The sequence below is a fragment of the Panicum virgatum genome, chromosome 5K (genome assembly GCF_016808335.1).
Source record: "Panicum virgatum strain AP13 chromosome 5K, P.virgatum_v5, whole genome shotgun sequence".
Taxonomy (NCBI): Eukaryota; Viridiplantae; Streptophyta; class Magnoliopsida; order Poales; family Poaceae; genus Panicum; species Panicum virgatum.
In genome coordinates, this window is record NC_053140.1 from 30,818,908 (window position 1) to 30,834,682 (window position 15,775).

General features: G+C 48.1%; 2 protein-coding genes across 2 annotated transcripts; both read left to right on the top strand.

Annotated features, from left to right (window-relative positions):
• Positions 1-1,735: 1,735 nt before the first annotated feature.
• LOC120710627 (mitochondrial import inner membrane translocase subunit PAM16 like 2-like) lies at positions 1,736-3,964 on the top strand. Its single transcript, XM_039996257.1, has 4 exons — positions 1,736-2,095; positions 2,221-2,308; positions 3,368-3,498; positions 3,659-3,964. The coding sequence occupies exons 1-4, from the start codon at positions 2,093-2,095 to the stop codon at positions 3,776-3,778; spliced, it is 342 nt and encodes a 113-aa protein (XP_039852191.1). The 5' UTR covers positions 1,736-2,092; the 3' UTR covers positions 3,779-3,964.
• A 3,652-nt stretch (positions 3,965-7,616) lies between these two features.
• LOC120707092 (protein ALP1-like) lies at positions 7,617-9,873 on the top strand. Its single transcript, XM_039991868.1, has 5 exons — positions 7,617-7,992; positions 8,069-8,184; positions 8,843-8,903; positions 8,988-9,213; positions 9,303-9,873. Exons 4-5 carry the CDS (start codon positions 9,042-9,044, stop codon positions 9,752-9,754), a joined length of 624 nt encoding a protein of 207 aa, XP_039847802.1. The 5' UTR covers positions 7,617-7,992; positions 8,069-8,184; positions 8,843-8,903; positions 8,988-9,041; the 3' UTR covers positions 9,755-9,873.
• Positions 9,874-15,775: the final 5,902 nt, after the last annotated feature.

Here is a 15,775-nt window from a genome sequence, read left to right on the forward strand (position 1 = left end):
CCTTACACCGGTCCATCCGGTGCGCACAGCACCGGGCCTTCACGAAGAAGCCCTCCACTGTCTTGACTTGGCCCTGCCGACCGGTGACGTTGTCCGGTGCTACCACCGGTGCGCCCGGTGCACCATCCGGTGCATTCTTCTCGACAGGATCTTCTCCAATTCAAGCTTTCTTTGATCCGGGCTTTGATGGCTTCCTTTTCCTAAGCATCCCTGAGACTAAACCTTGCACACTAGCACACTTGGTTAGTCCCAATTACTATGTTGGCATTAATCACCAAAATCACAAGGGTATAAACCCCACTTGGTTCTTCAGCTGAAATACCAGGAAACAACATCAAGAAACAAGCAAGAATGGGTGGTCCCATTATTAGAATACTTAGGCTGGATTCTTTATAATAGAGTAGAAGGATGCTAGCTATTTCCCAGTTTTAATGTTGGTTCTTGAACAAACTTCTAAAGAAATGCACATGGTTTTTTCTATCCTCCAATCTAAGGCACCATGTCATTGGAATTTGCTTTCCTCCAATATTCTACACCGGATATTGCTTCTGAAAACAAGAAGCAAACACAAAGTATGTGTAAGGTTGCATAGTTTATAATGTTCGGAAAAAAAAGGTTGCATAGTTTATATATCTTCCATGCAATTAGCTGATATATAGTAATGCCTACAAAAGGCACATTCAGCTAGTCTGTGGTATATATAGGAGGACAGCTACACCAACAGTGTTTCCACAGTCATTCAGGATTGATGAATCCAACTGACTGATGTTATATCCACATTGCAAGGAATGGGTGACCGCTGGTTCATGGAAACCCTATCATCATATATGTATGCGTGGGTACCAGAATAAGTATAATCTGCCAATGTGTTTTCTTGGAGTAGTGCTTCTTCAATCGCTCTAGGGAAAATTAGACACGCACTCTGTTCCAAGCCACTTCCCAGTATCCTTTCTTCATTCTAAGCGCCGCCGCAGCAGCAGGGCCCTGCAGCAGCCACACGTAGCTGAGGCTCCCAGACCAGGACATGACTCTTTATTAGGGTGATGATTCCTGCTGGCGATCATCCTGCCGACTGCGGATTTTTTTATATATTTTTTAATATTTTATTAGCAAAAATAAAAAAAAATTGAAGTCACCCGTTGGGTGGGCGACATGAAGGTGTCGCCCCTAGAGGAGCATGTCGCCCGTTGGAGGGGTAATAGGTGTAATTCTTTCAACCTATATTCATAAATCTGATAAAAAATACTTAGATGAATCTAAAAATCATGGTATAGATTGAACCACAAACAACTCATTTTATTTAGATTTGACAAGAAATCTATTGTATATTTGAAATAAAAATTCCTCAAAGAATGCTATGTTTTAGACTTCGGTTAAGCTGTTTGCTTTTAAGATGACCTCAATAAATCTGGAAAAAATCTCTTAAATTCATACCTTGATGGGAGGAATTTAAATATATCTATCTTCAGTATAGGTGTTATGGAGAAAACTGAAGTTGCTTCACAAGCATCCGTTTTTCAAAAAATCACCAGATTATGTGAAAGGGGCCCAATGTGACGGCCCATGCCCATCATACACAGCACCGGCCCTCCGCCCACATCCAATCCTCACAGGACAGACCGAGAGGCCGAGATCCGCAAGCCGCCGATTCCCGTGCACGGTCCGCGTCCGCTCTGCCCGCGGCCCGCCTCGCCATTCGCGGGCTTGCCGCCCGCCTCGCCATTCGCCGCCGCCGCCGCCTGTCCGCCCCTTCGGCCCTTCCCCATTCGCCGGCCGCCGCCGCCTGTCCGCCCCTTCGGCCCTTCCCCATTCGCCGGCCGCTGCCTGCCCGCCTCCGCCTTCCATCCGGCCATCCGCCGCGCTCATCCCCACGGGGAGCAAGAGGAAAGCCGCGGTCCGCGGAGGTCGGAGCCGTCAATTTCCTCAGCAAATCGAAGCCCGTAGGCCGTAGCCGTCCCGCAGGGGTGACCCCCCCTCCTAGCGATTCACCGACGGCCCCCGCGAGCGCCCACCTCGAGGTCGCACCTAGCCCCTAGGGCTCCCCCGCCGCCGCCGCCGCCGCCGTCGCCGCAGCAGGAGGGCATACACCGCCATGGTACGCTGGTTTGCTTATTCCTTTCACGATTCGATTTTATGCCAGCGATTTGTTCGTGCGCTCCGGCTCCGGGTCCTTTTGACGTTAATCCCGCGCCTGACGCTGTGACGCCTCTGATTTTACAGGCGGGCAGGCTCCTCGCCAATCTGATCGTCATGGGCGGAACCGTGGTGGGTAGGGCCATGCTCCAGGCTTATCGCCAAGCCATTGTCAGTGAGTGCTCCACCTCTTGCATTGCCCAAAAATCCAACTTTCGGGCTACTCGGTTGTTTACACAATGCCCAAAACGGTGTGCGTTTCTCTGGATCAGTGACTGATGGATATAGTAATTGCCAGTGACTATAGTTGTAGGCAGCTCTTTTTGGTTGTTGTATAATTTTTAGTCCTCTTGCCTGGTTGCCTAGGCTGTGCCAATTTGGGTGGTGCTGAACTTCTGATGTACGGGTGCCTGAGTAATCAGACGTCCCCTTCCTTGTTCCTAAGATTTGGGTTATTATTTGTAGCAACGGTGCTAGTTAAAATGCAAATCAGAGATTAAAAAAAACTGCTCCCTCCCTCCCTCTCTCTCGGTCCGCCACTTGTTTTCATATGTATTCTGCAGCTTATAATGTTCCCAAAAGGCACATTTTTAGGGTTTGTTCGATTTGTCATATTTTTGGTTGTGTTTCTATGATTGTAACTGTGTAGCCACTATCCATCCATTGTGGTACCAGCCTACCAGGTACTTGGATTTAGGGGCACCGAGATATTGCTTTGTGTGCTCTGTTGTTAAAATGCAAAAAAAAAAACTGTTAGTTCCTTTAAACAATTCTGCATCAGTAAACCAACAAGTGTGTGGTGAGTTCCATAATATGGCTGTCTCTGTCAGTAGGATATATTAATGACTCATTTTAGTATTGAAGGGTGTATCAAGCACCTGACTAATAAACGCACATGTGTACAAAATCTAATTTCATACTTATGAAGTCAAAACCTGACATCGCTTTTTATTAAATCAAACTCTGATACATAGCTTTGGTTTGCCTGCAAGTGTCTTGAGTAGTTTTAGGCTCTGTGTTTGGGACATTTTGTGTACCCTGATTTTGACTGAATTGATTAGGTTCTGTATATGACAATAATTGAAATTAAATACCTTTGCTGACCTACTTAATCCTCGAACATCATTTGTCTATGAGGAATTGGTTTTCATTCAGAAAACATCTTCATGGCTACATTATCCATGAGCCATATACTTTCAAAATAGAACTGATCGTTTCTAATTTTTTCTTTTAGATGCAAACAAAACAGGAGCTGCTCAAGAAGCTATAAACGGTATTAGACGGTCTAGCAAGGTCATGACCGAGCAAGAAGCCCGGCAGATACTTGGTATCAGTGAAAAATCGTCTTGGGAAGAGATCGTTCAGGTCTGTGATAATATATCATGATGTACAAAATTTATTTATGTAGCTGTTCTATTTTGTATTGATTTCATATGAATTAGATTCATACAGTTAGAATCATGTGTACAACTATGGCCTGAGCAAGATCTAACTTCAAATTTCTCTCTCTAATAATACTGTGCAGAAGTATGACACGATGTTTGAGAGGAATGCCAAGAATGGGAGCTTCTATATTCAGTCAAAGGTTCATCGTGCCAAAGAATGTCTGGAAGCTGTGTATCAAAAGCCTGATGTCACAAACTGAGACCGTGTAGAGACCTAGCTTCCATTTGAAGCATTATGTCTGATTGATTGATGTGCCGGTGCAGCTAGAGTTCATGTTTTTTTTTTAAGTTATATTTAGTGATCAGGTTAATTGGTTGTAATGGTAGGCAGCTTTGATGGATTCAGAATAAGTTTAACAAAGAGATGAAATTTTGACTGATTCTCATTTGTGGTTCTTTGTCAATACCAGCCGGCTGTGATGGAAAAATCTTTGTATGCAAAACCACAGTTTTGCTGCTGTGTGTTTGTACTGCTTGCTTGAGCTTGCTTGATTGCATTAGCAGTAGTTGAGGCTGTGGCAAGTATATAATTGAACGAGCAGACAGTATAGTTACTAAATTCTGTTAAGATATTTGACCCACCTAGTGTTTTCTTACGGTTCATTTGTTTAGCCTCTACTTCTAGTCGTATGATAGAGCCATTTCCACTCCAAAATTTCCTTTGTGGTGCCTCCCTTTCAAATTGACCTGTCTAGGTCTGTGATTACGGCTGGCTCTACTGCAATTGCACATAAAAATTCACATGAGTAGCCGCTAGTTTATGCTTGATGAATCATGAATCCATCAGATGGAAACAGTATTGGGTGCAGATTCTATTTCTGCATCATTTGTTTTTTTGGTATAGTACCTCCATCCTTTCCCACGAGAAAGTTAATGCATTGCCATCTTAGAATCTGTTATCCGATCCACTATTACATCCATCTGCTCCAGTTTCGAGCATGGCACGCCACCCAGCAAAGGATCAGGATTCCTTAGTTCTACTTCTTATTCTGACGCTCAAAATAATTTCAAACCACAGAATACAAAGTCCAAATAGTAAGGGTGCGTTTGGTTGGAGAGCGAGGTAGGATGGAACAGCTCCATTTCAGATTTTAGGGATGGGATGATTCTATGCTACGTGTTTGGTTAGAGGGATGGAACGGCTCCATTTCTTGTTTGGTTGGAGGCGCGAGGATGGAGCTGTCCTTACACCATCAAGCACCGTTACGTGGGTCCCGCTTGTCGGTGACTCGATCATCTTCTTCCTCCCTCCTATTTCCCTCTGCAGCCATGGCTCCTCCTTCCTCTGCTCCGCCGGCCTCCATCCCTCCCGGTCTCGCCTCCACGTGCCGCCCGCGCTCCGCTCCCGCGCCTCCCAGTCTCACATCCACGCGCCGCCCGCGCTCTGCTCCCGCTGGAGCTCCATCCCCGCGCCGAGTACCAGCCCAGCCCGAGTTCTGCATCCGCGCCGAGCTCTGCCCCTGCGACACCGGTGCTCCGCCTCCGCGCCGAGATCCGCCCAGGCCCGCGCTCTGCCTCCGAGTCGTGCTCCGCGCCGGCCCGAGCTCCGCCTCCGTGCCATGCTCTGCCTCGGCCCGAGCTCCGCCCCGACCGGAGCACGGCCTCCGCGCCCTGCTCCATGCCGGCCTGAGCTCTGCCTCCGCCTCCGGTCCGCCGCGAAGCACCTCCGCCCTCCGTCCCCGGCGCCACCGCCGCCGAGCCCCACCGCCTCCGGTGCGCCGCGAAGCACCTCCGCCCTCGGTCCCCCACGCTGGCCCCGCTGAGCCCCTCCGTCTCAGTTCCGACGCGCCGCTGCCGCGGAGCACCTCCGCCCCCCGGTCCGCCTATCGAGCTTCGTCGGCGTGCAGGCCGTCGCCCCCACCGCGCCCGAGATGCGCTCCCTCCTCACGGAGCGGGACGGCGTCGAAGTGGGACGGCTCGGTTGGGTCGATTTTGTGGGATCGAGCCGTCCCGAATCTTGAGCGAATATTCGCTCCTCGGAACCGCTCCGTTCCTACGCTCTTCATCCAAACATGACATGGAGCGGCTCCATCCCAGTAGACTCCTGAACCAAACGCACCCTAAGAGAAGGGGCACCGGAACCGAAGGGGTTCCGAGGGGCTACGGGGACACAGTACGGAATGCTCTTAACTACTCATATGTGTTCTACCTTACAACATGGGTCCAGGGATCTATTTATACACGGTAGGCAGACCCCACTGTTGGCCGAAGATTACACTTTTGCCCCTCTCTCTATCCCATCTATCCTTTATGGGATTTTTTCCGTACTTACGTATGGCGCTCAGGGGTACTTTGGTCTTTCTCCTCCTTCCCTCTCGTCTCCCTTGTACTGTAACGGGGGTCGTGCAGAATGACGTCTACATAAGGGAGGATGGGCCCAAGGGATGTCCTTCCCCTGTCCCTCTTGTCGGATTCGAGTCTGCTGGTTCCTCGGTCTTCTCCTAGACGTAGCCTCTTTACCTCTGCAATCCTTCCTGACACTGGCTGTGTTTAGATGCGAAAAGTTTATAAAAAGTAAAGCTGAAAGTACTGTAGCACATTTCATTTGTATGTGGTAAATATTATCCTACCATGGGCTAACTAGGCTCAAAAGATTCATCTCGCAACGTACATCCAAACTGTGCAATAAGTTGTTTTGTTTACCCACATTTAGTGTTCTATGCATGTATTATTTGCTATATTTAATGTTTCGATGTGATTTCGATGTGACGGAAAGTTTAGAAACTTTGGAGGAACTAAACACAGCCACTGGCTTCTTCTTTCTTCCTTCCGGGGCGAGAGGTTGACTTTAGAGGCTGTTTGGTTGCTGGCCATCAGTTGCCATGCCTAAGTTTATGGCCTTGTTTGGAAGCGCTCCGGCCGGCTCCGGCTCCACTGCCAAATCTACTGTAGCACTACTGTGCACCGAAGCGGCTCCGCCTACCTCCTCTCCCCTTCTCTCACTGACACGCGTACTGTTCACTGAAGCCCCCGAAGCCAGGTTTGGGTGGCTCCGCCGGCTCTGTGCTACAGTGATGCTACAGTGCCGGAGCCGCCGGAGCCCTCCCAAACGGGGCCATATGTGTGCCACGTGATTTTGGTAGGTGTTTGGTTTGTGATTCATTTACAGCACGCCATCGCCACCGACACCTCCCGCCTCAGATTTTCGCCGCAAATCGGTGGCGGGCGATTTTGCCGCCGTGAGGGCTATGGCGGCCACGAAAAGTTCTCATATTGGATGAGGACTGTGGACATCTGTTTTTCAAATGCAAGAAAGTTAAGGAATGCTGGAGATTGCTGAATTTGGAAGAATGTCGTCGAGTTCTTGCCGCTTGCCAATCGGGCAAAGATATGATGCTAAAGATTTGGTCATTGACAAGGCCAGTTCAATTACAGATTGTTGTTCTTCTTTGGAGGTGGTGGTCTGTGCGAAATAAGGTGAATGCAGGGGAGAAAAGGCCCACAGCCACTTAAGTGTGTTCATCAGTGACGTACTATATTACAAAACTGGGGAGAAAGGAGAATACAAAAGTTCCAGGCCAATTCTGCAAGCAAGATAGATGGGAGCCTCCTCCGATTAACATGTATAAGATTAACATTGATGGTTCTTTTAATAAAGATAAAGGAAAAGCTGGTTGGGGTTTTGTGGCGAGAGACAGCAGAGGACAATTCCTAGAAGGAGGATGTGGCAATCTTATTAGAGTGGCTGGTCCCTTGCAAGCTGAAGCGCTGGCTGCATTACACAGTCTGGAAAGAGTATATCAATTGGAAATGGCAAGAATCATTTTAGAGACTGATGCTATAGATTTTGTGAAGGGACTAACATCAGAGGATCTGGATATGAGTGTGGATGGGGGCCTCTTCATACAAATCAGGGAGATTATCAGCAACTACTTTGATCATTGTGAGATTCGGCATTGTCCGAGGGGTTGCAACAAGGTGGCTGATCGCCTTGAACGCATGGGGCGAGCATGGTTGGCTCTGGCTCCACGGTTTTCCTGAGCAAGTCCCCTCATTTGTCACCAGTGTGGACCTCCCCGGAGCTGGTATATGATAGAAACTTGCTTTCCAGGTTAAAAAAAAAGTTCCCTCCATCGATAAACAAATCCCCACAGCTTCGCGCTTCCTTATCCATCCAGAGTTCCAGACCTTCCTTGTCTCTCTTCTTCCTCGCGACCCTCACGAACCCAACCCCTCTGCCCCGTCCATCCCCGTCGCGCCGCCAGGGCAAGCCCGCGTCGCCGCCTCCCGGGAGCCACGTGCCGCCGCGCCGCCAGGGCGAGCCCGCGCCGAGGGGTCCCCGCGCAACCGCCGCGCCCGGGGGCCGCGCGACGCCGCGCCGGTGGGCCGCACGCCGCCGCGCCCGGGGGTCCGCGCCGCCGAGACCAGGGCCAGCGCCGCCGGGTGCCAAGGCCAAGGTCGGCCGGAGTTCCAGGCAGGTCATGTCCACCCTACTCGCATGGCTCCCATTGCCATGTCTATTAATCTTTGGTTTTCTTCCCTGTGTGTAGATCTGCAACAAGGCAAAGGTGAAGGTCCATCATCTCTTGGTGTTGAGTGAGGCGCGGCAATCAGTCCCTGCGGCTAAAGAAGGTTCTGGCACGACAACCTCCTGCAGCCAAAGAAGGTATAAATCCATCCCCCCCCCCCCCCCCCCCCCCCCGCTATTGATTTTTTTGTGATGGAGAAAATAATGTTGAGATCCGGTGAACTCAAGGCTCTTCCTTTTTGCCTGTAGTCTTGCAAGATGAGTTATTCTATTAGATAATATATGCATGTGCTGGTAGATGATTCTTTATTACTGATTTCATCTTTTTTTGAACATATGTTTTAGATGGGTCAAAGAAAATTGTACTTGTAGTATTACTTGGAGTACTGCCACTATATGTGGAGGAGAAGATTAATTGCTGGTATTCTTGTATGTCTGGCCTTGCATTTGTATAGGATTAATAAATCAAGAAAAAGAAGAAAGGTCATAACTTATGCTCCGATGATAGATAGAGATGTTGAAAGATTGTCACGTCTTAATCGGTTATATCATGGTATCGAGGCCCATTGCTTAAATGAGTTGCGTATGAGGAAAGTTGTCTTCCATAAACTATGTGATGAACTTTTCATGTGACTATAGAGGAACAAGCTGCCATGTTTATCCATTGTGTTGGGCAACGTTGGTCAAACAGGTCAATTGGTTTTGATTTCATGAGGTCAAGTGAAACTGTTAGTAGGTATTTCCATCATGTTTTAGATGCTCTTTGTACCCTTGCTCGAGACCTCATACGTATCAGATCTGTAGAGACACATTCAAAGATTACCAGTGCCTCAGGCAGATTTCAACCTTACTTTGAGGTACATCAAAATTGCTAATCAATGTTTCGAGTTTAATTTAGGTGTCATGGTAATCTAATTTTCCTTCAAAAATTATTTTCGTAGGGATGCATAGGAGCTTTGGATGGTACACATATACCAGCATGTGTACCTTTCCATATGCAAAATCGGTTCAGGGGTAGAAAAAATATGACCAGCCAAAATGTGCTAGCAGCAGTTGATTTTGACCTAAGATTCATATATGTTCTTGCTGGATGGGAAGGATCAGCCCATGATTCTTATGTGCTACAAGATGCTCTATCACGTCCTAATGGGCTTAAAATACCAGAAGGTAGGAATGCCCCATTATATCCTAACAATTTCAATATAAAACTTCACCTATACTCTTAGCTAATTTGTTTCTAAAAAACAATGATGTAGGCAAATATTTCCTAGCTGATGCTGGATATGCAGCAAGGCCTGGTGTACTCCCCCCATACCGTGGTACCCGATATCACCTAAAAGAGTTTAAGGGGACCAGGGAGCCGGAGAGCCCCAAGGAATTATTTAATCATCTCCATTCCTCACTTAGAACTACTGTTGAACGAGCATTTGGTACCCTCAAGAATCGTTTCAAAATCTTTGCAAGTCAGCCATTCTTCCCTTTGAAAACACAAGTCAAAATTGTGATGGCTTGTTGTGCGCTTCATAATTGGATCTTAATGGACGGTCCTGATGAGTATGTTTATGATGATGCTACTTGGTACTCAACCCTGCCTCGAAGTATAAGAAATCGTAGTGATACACATCAAGAAAATGTAGCATGGGCTAGAAAAAGAGATGGGATGGCTCAAAGGATGTGGGAAGATAAAGTAGGAGCAGCTCTCAATTAGGTTGAACTAATTATGTAACCAATGTGCTGTTGACTTGCATGTTTTTTCTTGTAATGTGTACTTTCATGTGTGGAACTTGACCTATATATTTATATAAGAGTGATTCTTGCTACTGTCTACTATTGTCTTCACTGCTATACTATATTTTCCTGCATGTTGTAATGTCTTCATTGCTTTGATTTTAATTAATTGTGTGCTGTATGGAAATCAGCCATGTCCAAGGGAAAGGCTAAGGTTGATGCTCTTGCATCCTCTCGTGTGAGGTCGCTGAACTGGCATGAGGATCAGACGAAGTACATGCTAGAATGCTAGATTGGTGCTTGGACTATATGAAAAAAGAACATACAGGATTTAAGTTCAATAAGGCACACCTCATGTTTTGTGCCGATGCTTTAAACAAGTTCGGTATGGGGGTGACTGTCGATCAAGTGGACCGTCACTATAGGTACCACAAAGAAAATTGGAAGATAATTGAAAGAGCAATGAACAATAGTGGCAATACATTTGATGAAGTCAGATGCATGGTCAATATTTCAGAATCTGAAAAGGCAACTTTATCTGTAAGTTGTAGGGATGAAAACGGTGCGGTGCGGTGCGGTGCGGTGCGGATAATGTCTTTCCCATATCCTGATCCATTTTATTTTTGCGGATTCGGAGCGGAGCGGATATTGGACGGATACGGGTGTGGATGTAGATTGTTTAGGATATCGGATATGGAACGGATTCGGAGCGGAAGCGGATCGGATGCGGATTTATATAGTCGGATAATACACACTTCTACTCAGCTCTTTATGATGAATAATAATTCATAAAGTAAAGTTGCAAGAAAAATTAAAAAGAACACAAACATTGATTTCATCACAATACTTAACTGACCAGACTATAATATTTTGTATGGCTTGTGTGGGCTAGCTAGGCTGAGCTTATATTGTTTTGGGCTATGTAAAATAATCGGATATCCTCTTATGAGGTTCAGATAATCCTCTTTAAATTGTCGGATAATCCATATCCACCGGATATTGCCAATACCATATCCTCCTCCACATCCGCACACAATTGGATGCGGATTATCCATATCCTCACGGATACCTAAAAGTTTAATCCATATCCTCGTAATTCGGATTCGGATCGGATGCGGGAATTATCCACACCGCTTTCATCCCTAGTAAGTTGTTTCCACTAAATCACATTTTTTTATATTCTATTGTAGAATCTGAAATTAATTCACTTGTTGTCATGAATCTGAAATTAATTCACTTGTTGTCATGAATCTGAAATTAATTCACTTGTTATAAATATGAAATTTATTTCTCTTTTCACATGAATGCAGAAGAGGACAGTGAACCTGCTTGCTAAGCCCATCAAGCACTTCAATGAGATTCGAGAATTATTCATGGGATGCAATGCTGATGGATCTTTGGCTATGGACCAGAACACATGCACATATGGTGGTGATGGCTCTGATAGTGATGAATCAAGAGAGCTGTTTGACCTCAATTGCTACACACATCCTGAAGATTTAGAAGGTAGTAGGAAGCAACAATTGATAACACATCTTCCGGCACTAGTCAAGCTAGTAGGAAGCGTCCAAGAGGCAAGCACTCACCAACTAAGAGGGCAAAAAGCAAGAGCCATTTTGCAGATTCCACTGATGAAATAACTGGTACAATGAAATCACTTCAGGAAACACTTGCTGCCACTGCCCGTCCCCAAATGCCACAGCTTACTGATCCTCATAAAGCATTACGGCAGAGACTAGAGGCAATCCCAATGACACCAGATCAGAGGGTTCTTGTTGGTGAACATTTGTCTACCAAGGAGAACAAAGGTAAGCGTGGTTGGTTGTGTAATGCTAGTGCTGATACTTTGCATGCCTGGGTGTTCAAGTTCTTATGTGACAAAGAAGGCATTAACCTGTGAAGGCAGCTTGTGAGGGTGGCTGTTTATATTTTGTTGTGTGCCCAAGAACTTGGTTGGGTGCTTATTTTGGTTATGGTGATGGCTGATGGCTTAGGAGATATCTGTGGATATGGCAACTTTATTTTGGTTGTGCTGATGAATGATGGCAAGTTTATTTTGGTTGTGCTGATGACTGATGGCATAGGATGTATGTGAACTAGGCTGATGGCTTGCTGATTTTGTAATTAATATTGTAATCTAGACCTCCTCTAAACCTTCTAGAATGTGATGCACTTATAAAGGAAGCGGAAGAAAGAGTTGCCGAGATTAGAGAAAAACTAAAAGCAGCCCAGTCAAGGCAAAAGAGCTACGCAGATAAGAAAAGACGGGAGATGAGCTTCAACCCAGGAGATTTTCTTTATCTCAAGGTGTCACCCATTCGATGAACTCGAAGATTTCAGGTACAAGAAAAATTGGCCCCTCGATACATTGGATCATACCGAGTCCTGAAGAAAGTCGGAGCAGTAGCATACTGTCTAGAGCTACTAGAGGAGATGTCGCATATACACCCAGTGTTTCATGTCTCGCAATTAAGAAGGCGTTTGAGGGTACCCGAGGCAGAACACGTGCCAGTAGAAACGATAGATCTATAGTCAGACCTGCGATACCAGGAAGTACCAGTCAAGATTCTGGACACTCTAACCAGGAGGACCAGAAATTCTGAAGTACGGATCTGCAGAGTACGTGGAGCAGACACGGAGTGGAAGAAGCTACGTGGGAACGCGAAGACGCTCTGAAGAAGGAATTTCCCCATCTCTTTGGGAACCAGCCGAATCTCGAGGACGAGATTCATTTTAAGTGGGATAGGTTTGTAACATCCCAAAATCCATTGAAATAAATCACGCGCTAAAATGGTTTCAAAAGTTTTTCGTCGTTGAGCTCAAACCATTTTCCGAGACCCGACCCCGACATCTGAATCCACCACCCTGTTCGCCCTCGACGCGCGCATCGCGCCCGACGCCGCGCACGAGTGCCCGACGCCGCGCGTGGCGGACCGGGCGCCGCGATCGCTGCGCGAATCTCTCCATCTATCTCTCCCTTTTCCTCTCTCCCCTCCTTTTCTTTTCCTTTTTCTTTTTCACATTTTCCGTTTTCTTTTATTCTTTTCTTTTCCTCTCTCCTTCCTCCTCTCTCTCCCTTCTCCCCTGTCGCGCGCGCCCGGCCCGCACTCCCTCCTCTCCCGTGCCGCCTGCCCCGAGCGCCGCTTAGCCGCGCCGTCCTTGCGCGCGCGCCCCACTCCCGGCCTCTCCCCGCAGCCCTCCCGCACGCGCCTCCCTCCCCCGCCGCACGCACCCGAACCTCTGCACCTTGCAGCGCGCGCTCGCACCCATGCGGCCACGTGCACGCGTGCACGCGACTCTCGCCGCGCCGGGCCGGGACGGCCGCACCGCCCGCCGTGGCGTCGCTGCGCGCCCCGCCGTGCCGGTCCACGCGCGCGCAACCACGCGAACCGCGTGCCCAGAACGCCGCCGCGCCGCTCGTCGCTGCGCGACGCGGCACGTCGCCTGCCCCGCCGCGCCGCCAGCTGAGCGCGCTGTGCGCGAACAGCGCCGCCGCCTGTGCCGCCTCGACGCGGGGGTGCGAGCCGAGGCCGACGTTGGCCGCAGCAGCCACCCACGTGCGCACCCCGCCCCTGGACGCCGCTCTCGGCGCGCACGCCGCTCCGCGACAGCCATCACCACGAGCCGCACCTCCTCCCAAGTTCCAGCGCCACCGCCGCAAATCAGCTCCGCTGCCGCACCTGCCTCCCGTCGACCCGCCTCTCTGCTCCACTCCAGTCCGAGGTGAGCGAGGGAAATCGAGCCCCGAGCCCCCTGGTACTCCTTCCCCACTCCCTGGCCGCCGACGAGCACTGCAGCGTCGGCCCAGCGCCACCCGCCGGCCGCTGCCGCAGGCCGCCGCGGCCAGGCCATTCCAGGCCACCTCTGGCCGAGCTGCGGCCACAGATCAGGCTCCCACACCTCCTTGCTTCTTTCCCCTCACACCCCGACCGCCCCGAAGCCCAGTCCGCCGGAATCGGCCGTCGCCGGCGCCGCACGGCCCCCTCCCCTGTTCTGCGGTCGGGAGGAAGAAGAGGGGGGCATATTAGCCCAAAACCCCCTCCCCTTTCTTTTATTTATTAAAGAGACCTTCCACCCTTTGGCTTTTATGCAAAAGCATCCCTGCCTTTTATGATATTCACAAACAAACCCTTCCACTATGCAACATATTTCTAAATAAACCCCTGACCCTTTTTAGGATGACCCAAATAGTTTCTAAAATACAAACCAAGCCCCTGCATTCTCAAATATAATTACAAACAAGTCCTTGAACCCTTATTTAACCCCTAAAACTCTATATAACCTATCATTTCATGCGCCAAACGACCTCGGATCTACCTAAAACTTTGCCACGCCTCTCATGACATAGTTTCGTCCATGCCATTAGGAAACCGCTCGAAAATAGTACTCCGAACTCCATATCTTAATTATTTCCGATTCGAGCTCAACGATAAAACTTTTATTTCTTTTTCTTGATTGTGTGTTTGTTTGTTTGTATGCGTCGTAGACCACGGTGTGAACGAAGGAGAGCCCGTTGACGAGCAGTACTGCGAGCCAACGAACGAGGACCAGTTCCGCGACCCCGAGCCCGGAGGACAGTGCTTCGACCAGGACCCACTCTTTGATGCATGCTTTTGTCCCAGTTTTTATAAACACCACCTATTGGCCTATTTTACAAAATTGCATATGTTTTGCCTGCTGAAAACATGGTTGGATAGCCACCCCTTGATTTGTTATAACCATTCCTTGACCACCTAGATTAATATCTGATTTTGTTTGGACGTTAATCGCTGCTAGAACGCTTAGGATCTTATACACAATACAAATTGTTTTATAAAGAAAAAGTGTGTGTGTGTGGGACGTGATAAAAGTGGAATTCTCGAAAAGATAAGTCTAGACGGGATGGATGGCATTTCTGTGTGATTTGCCGTTTCGTGTGCTTGTGCCTGTGTGGCAGAGCAAGGAAGGGAGATATCCATCTTGTCACCCCTAATGACCGAGTTGGTGTGTCATCTCACCTAACTCCACTATCGTGCAAACCACTCGACCGTTGTATGGGCAACGGCTTAGCATAAACCCCACTAGTTAGTCTGATAGCCATCAGGAGACCTGAGAGCAACGAGTGATCAAGGAGAAAGGATTAGCTCTGCGTGACTTATGCCCCGGTTAAACCTCTGTGTGATAGGTCAATGACCCCTTGGTGCATCCCGTGATGGCTAGTCAGGTCTAGCCAAGGTGGGTAATGGCTTTGTTGGGATCTGCACCGACACTACGGTGATCGAGTTGCGGTACCCCGCTTGTGGGTAAAGTTGCACACCTCTGCAGAGTTAAGAATCTATTCGAATAGCCGTGCCCACGGTACTGGGCGAGTTACGGTGTGGTCACATAACTAGTGTTTATTTTGGGATGGGTTGACGTGAGTTGTTTTGGAAATGTGTCCGGTAGTTGTGTCGTGTGCTACGGCGGATGAGGAGTCCGGTAGCAGTTTAAAACTAGATCCTGTGTGGATCAACCCCTCGTGTTACTTGGTACAAGAAAACTGGTTTTGGAAAATGCTTTCTTTCAAATGAACCTCTGCATAAAATATTGCTTTCCGCAAAACAAACCCTAGCCTTATCCTTGAATTACCCGGTGCATTATATTCTATTTATACCCCCTCCGTGGGTGTGGTTGGACTTGCTGAGGACGTTTGTACTGACCCATTTTCTTAATTTTTACAGAGGAAGACCCAGACTTTGTTCCAGAAGACGTCGAGTAGGGTACCGTCCTGCATCCAACCTTGCCTGTGGAGTAGGGTCACCCGCAGGAGATTCCGCATGGCGCTAGACTCTGATGACCCTCTTTTTATAGTTAATATCGTCAAATTGATATGGGTTGTAATTCTCGTGATAGTGGCGTTTCTCTGCTCACTACCGCGTAGAGTTGTACAATAATGAACCATCTGATGTAATAAATGTGTCATCAACCTCCTGGGACTGATGTTTGTATCACATTTAAGTATTCTCTTATGAGGGGACATTTC

What these genes read in the sequence shown, in the direction of transcription:
- LOC120707092 (XM_039991868.1), top strand. Translation starts at nt 9,042, where the DNA reads ATGCAAAATCGGTTCAGGGGTAGAAAAAATATGACCAGCCAAAATGTG. An exon ending in TGGGCTTAAAATACCAGAAG is followed by an intron (nt 9,214 to 9,302) that starts GTAGGAATGCCC and finishes ACAATGATGTAG; the next exon opens with GCAAATATTTCCTAGCTGAT.
- LOC120710627 (XM_039996257.1), top strand. An exon ending in TTATCGCCAAGCCATTGTCA is followed by an intron (nt 2,309 to 3,367) that starts GTGAGTGCTCCA and finishes TTTTTCTTTTAG; the next exon opens with ATGCAAACAAAACAGGAGCT. An exon ending in CTTGGGAAGAGATCGTTCAG is followed by an intron (nt 3,499 to 3,658) that starts GTCTGTGATAAT and finishes AATACTGTGCAG; the next exon opens with AAGTATGACACGATGTTTGA.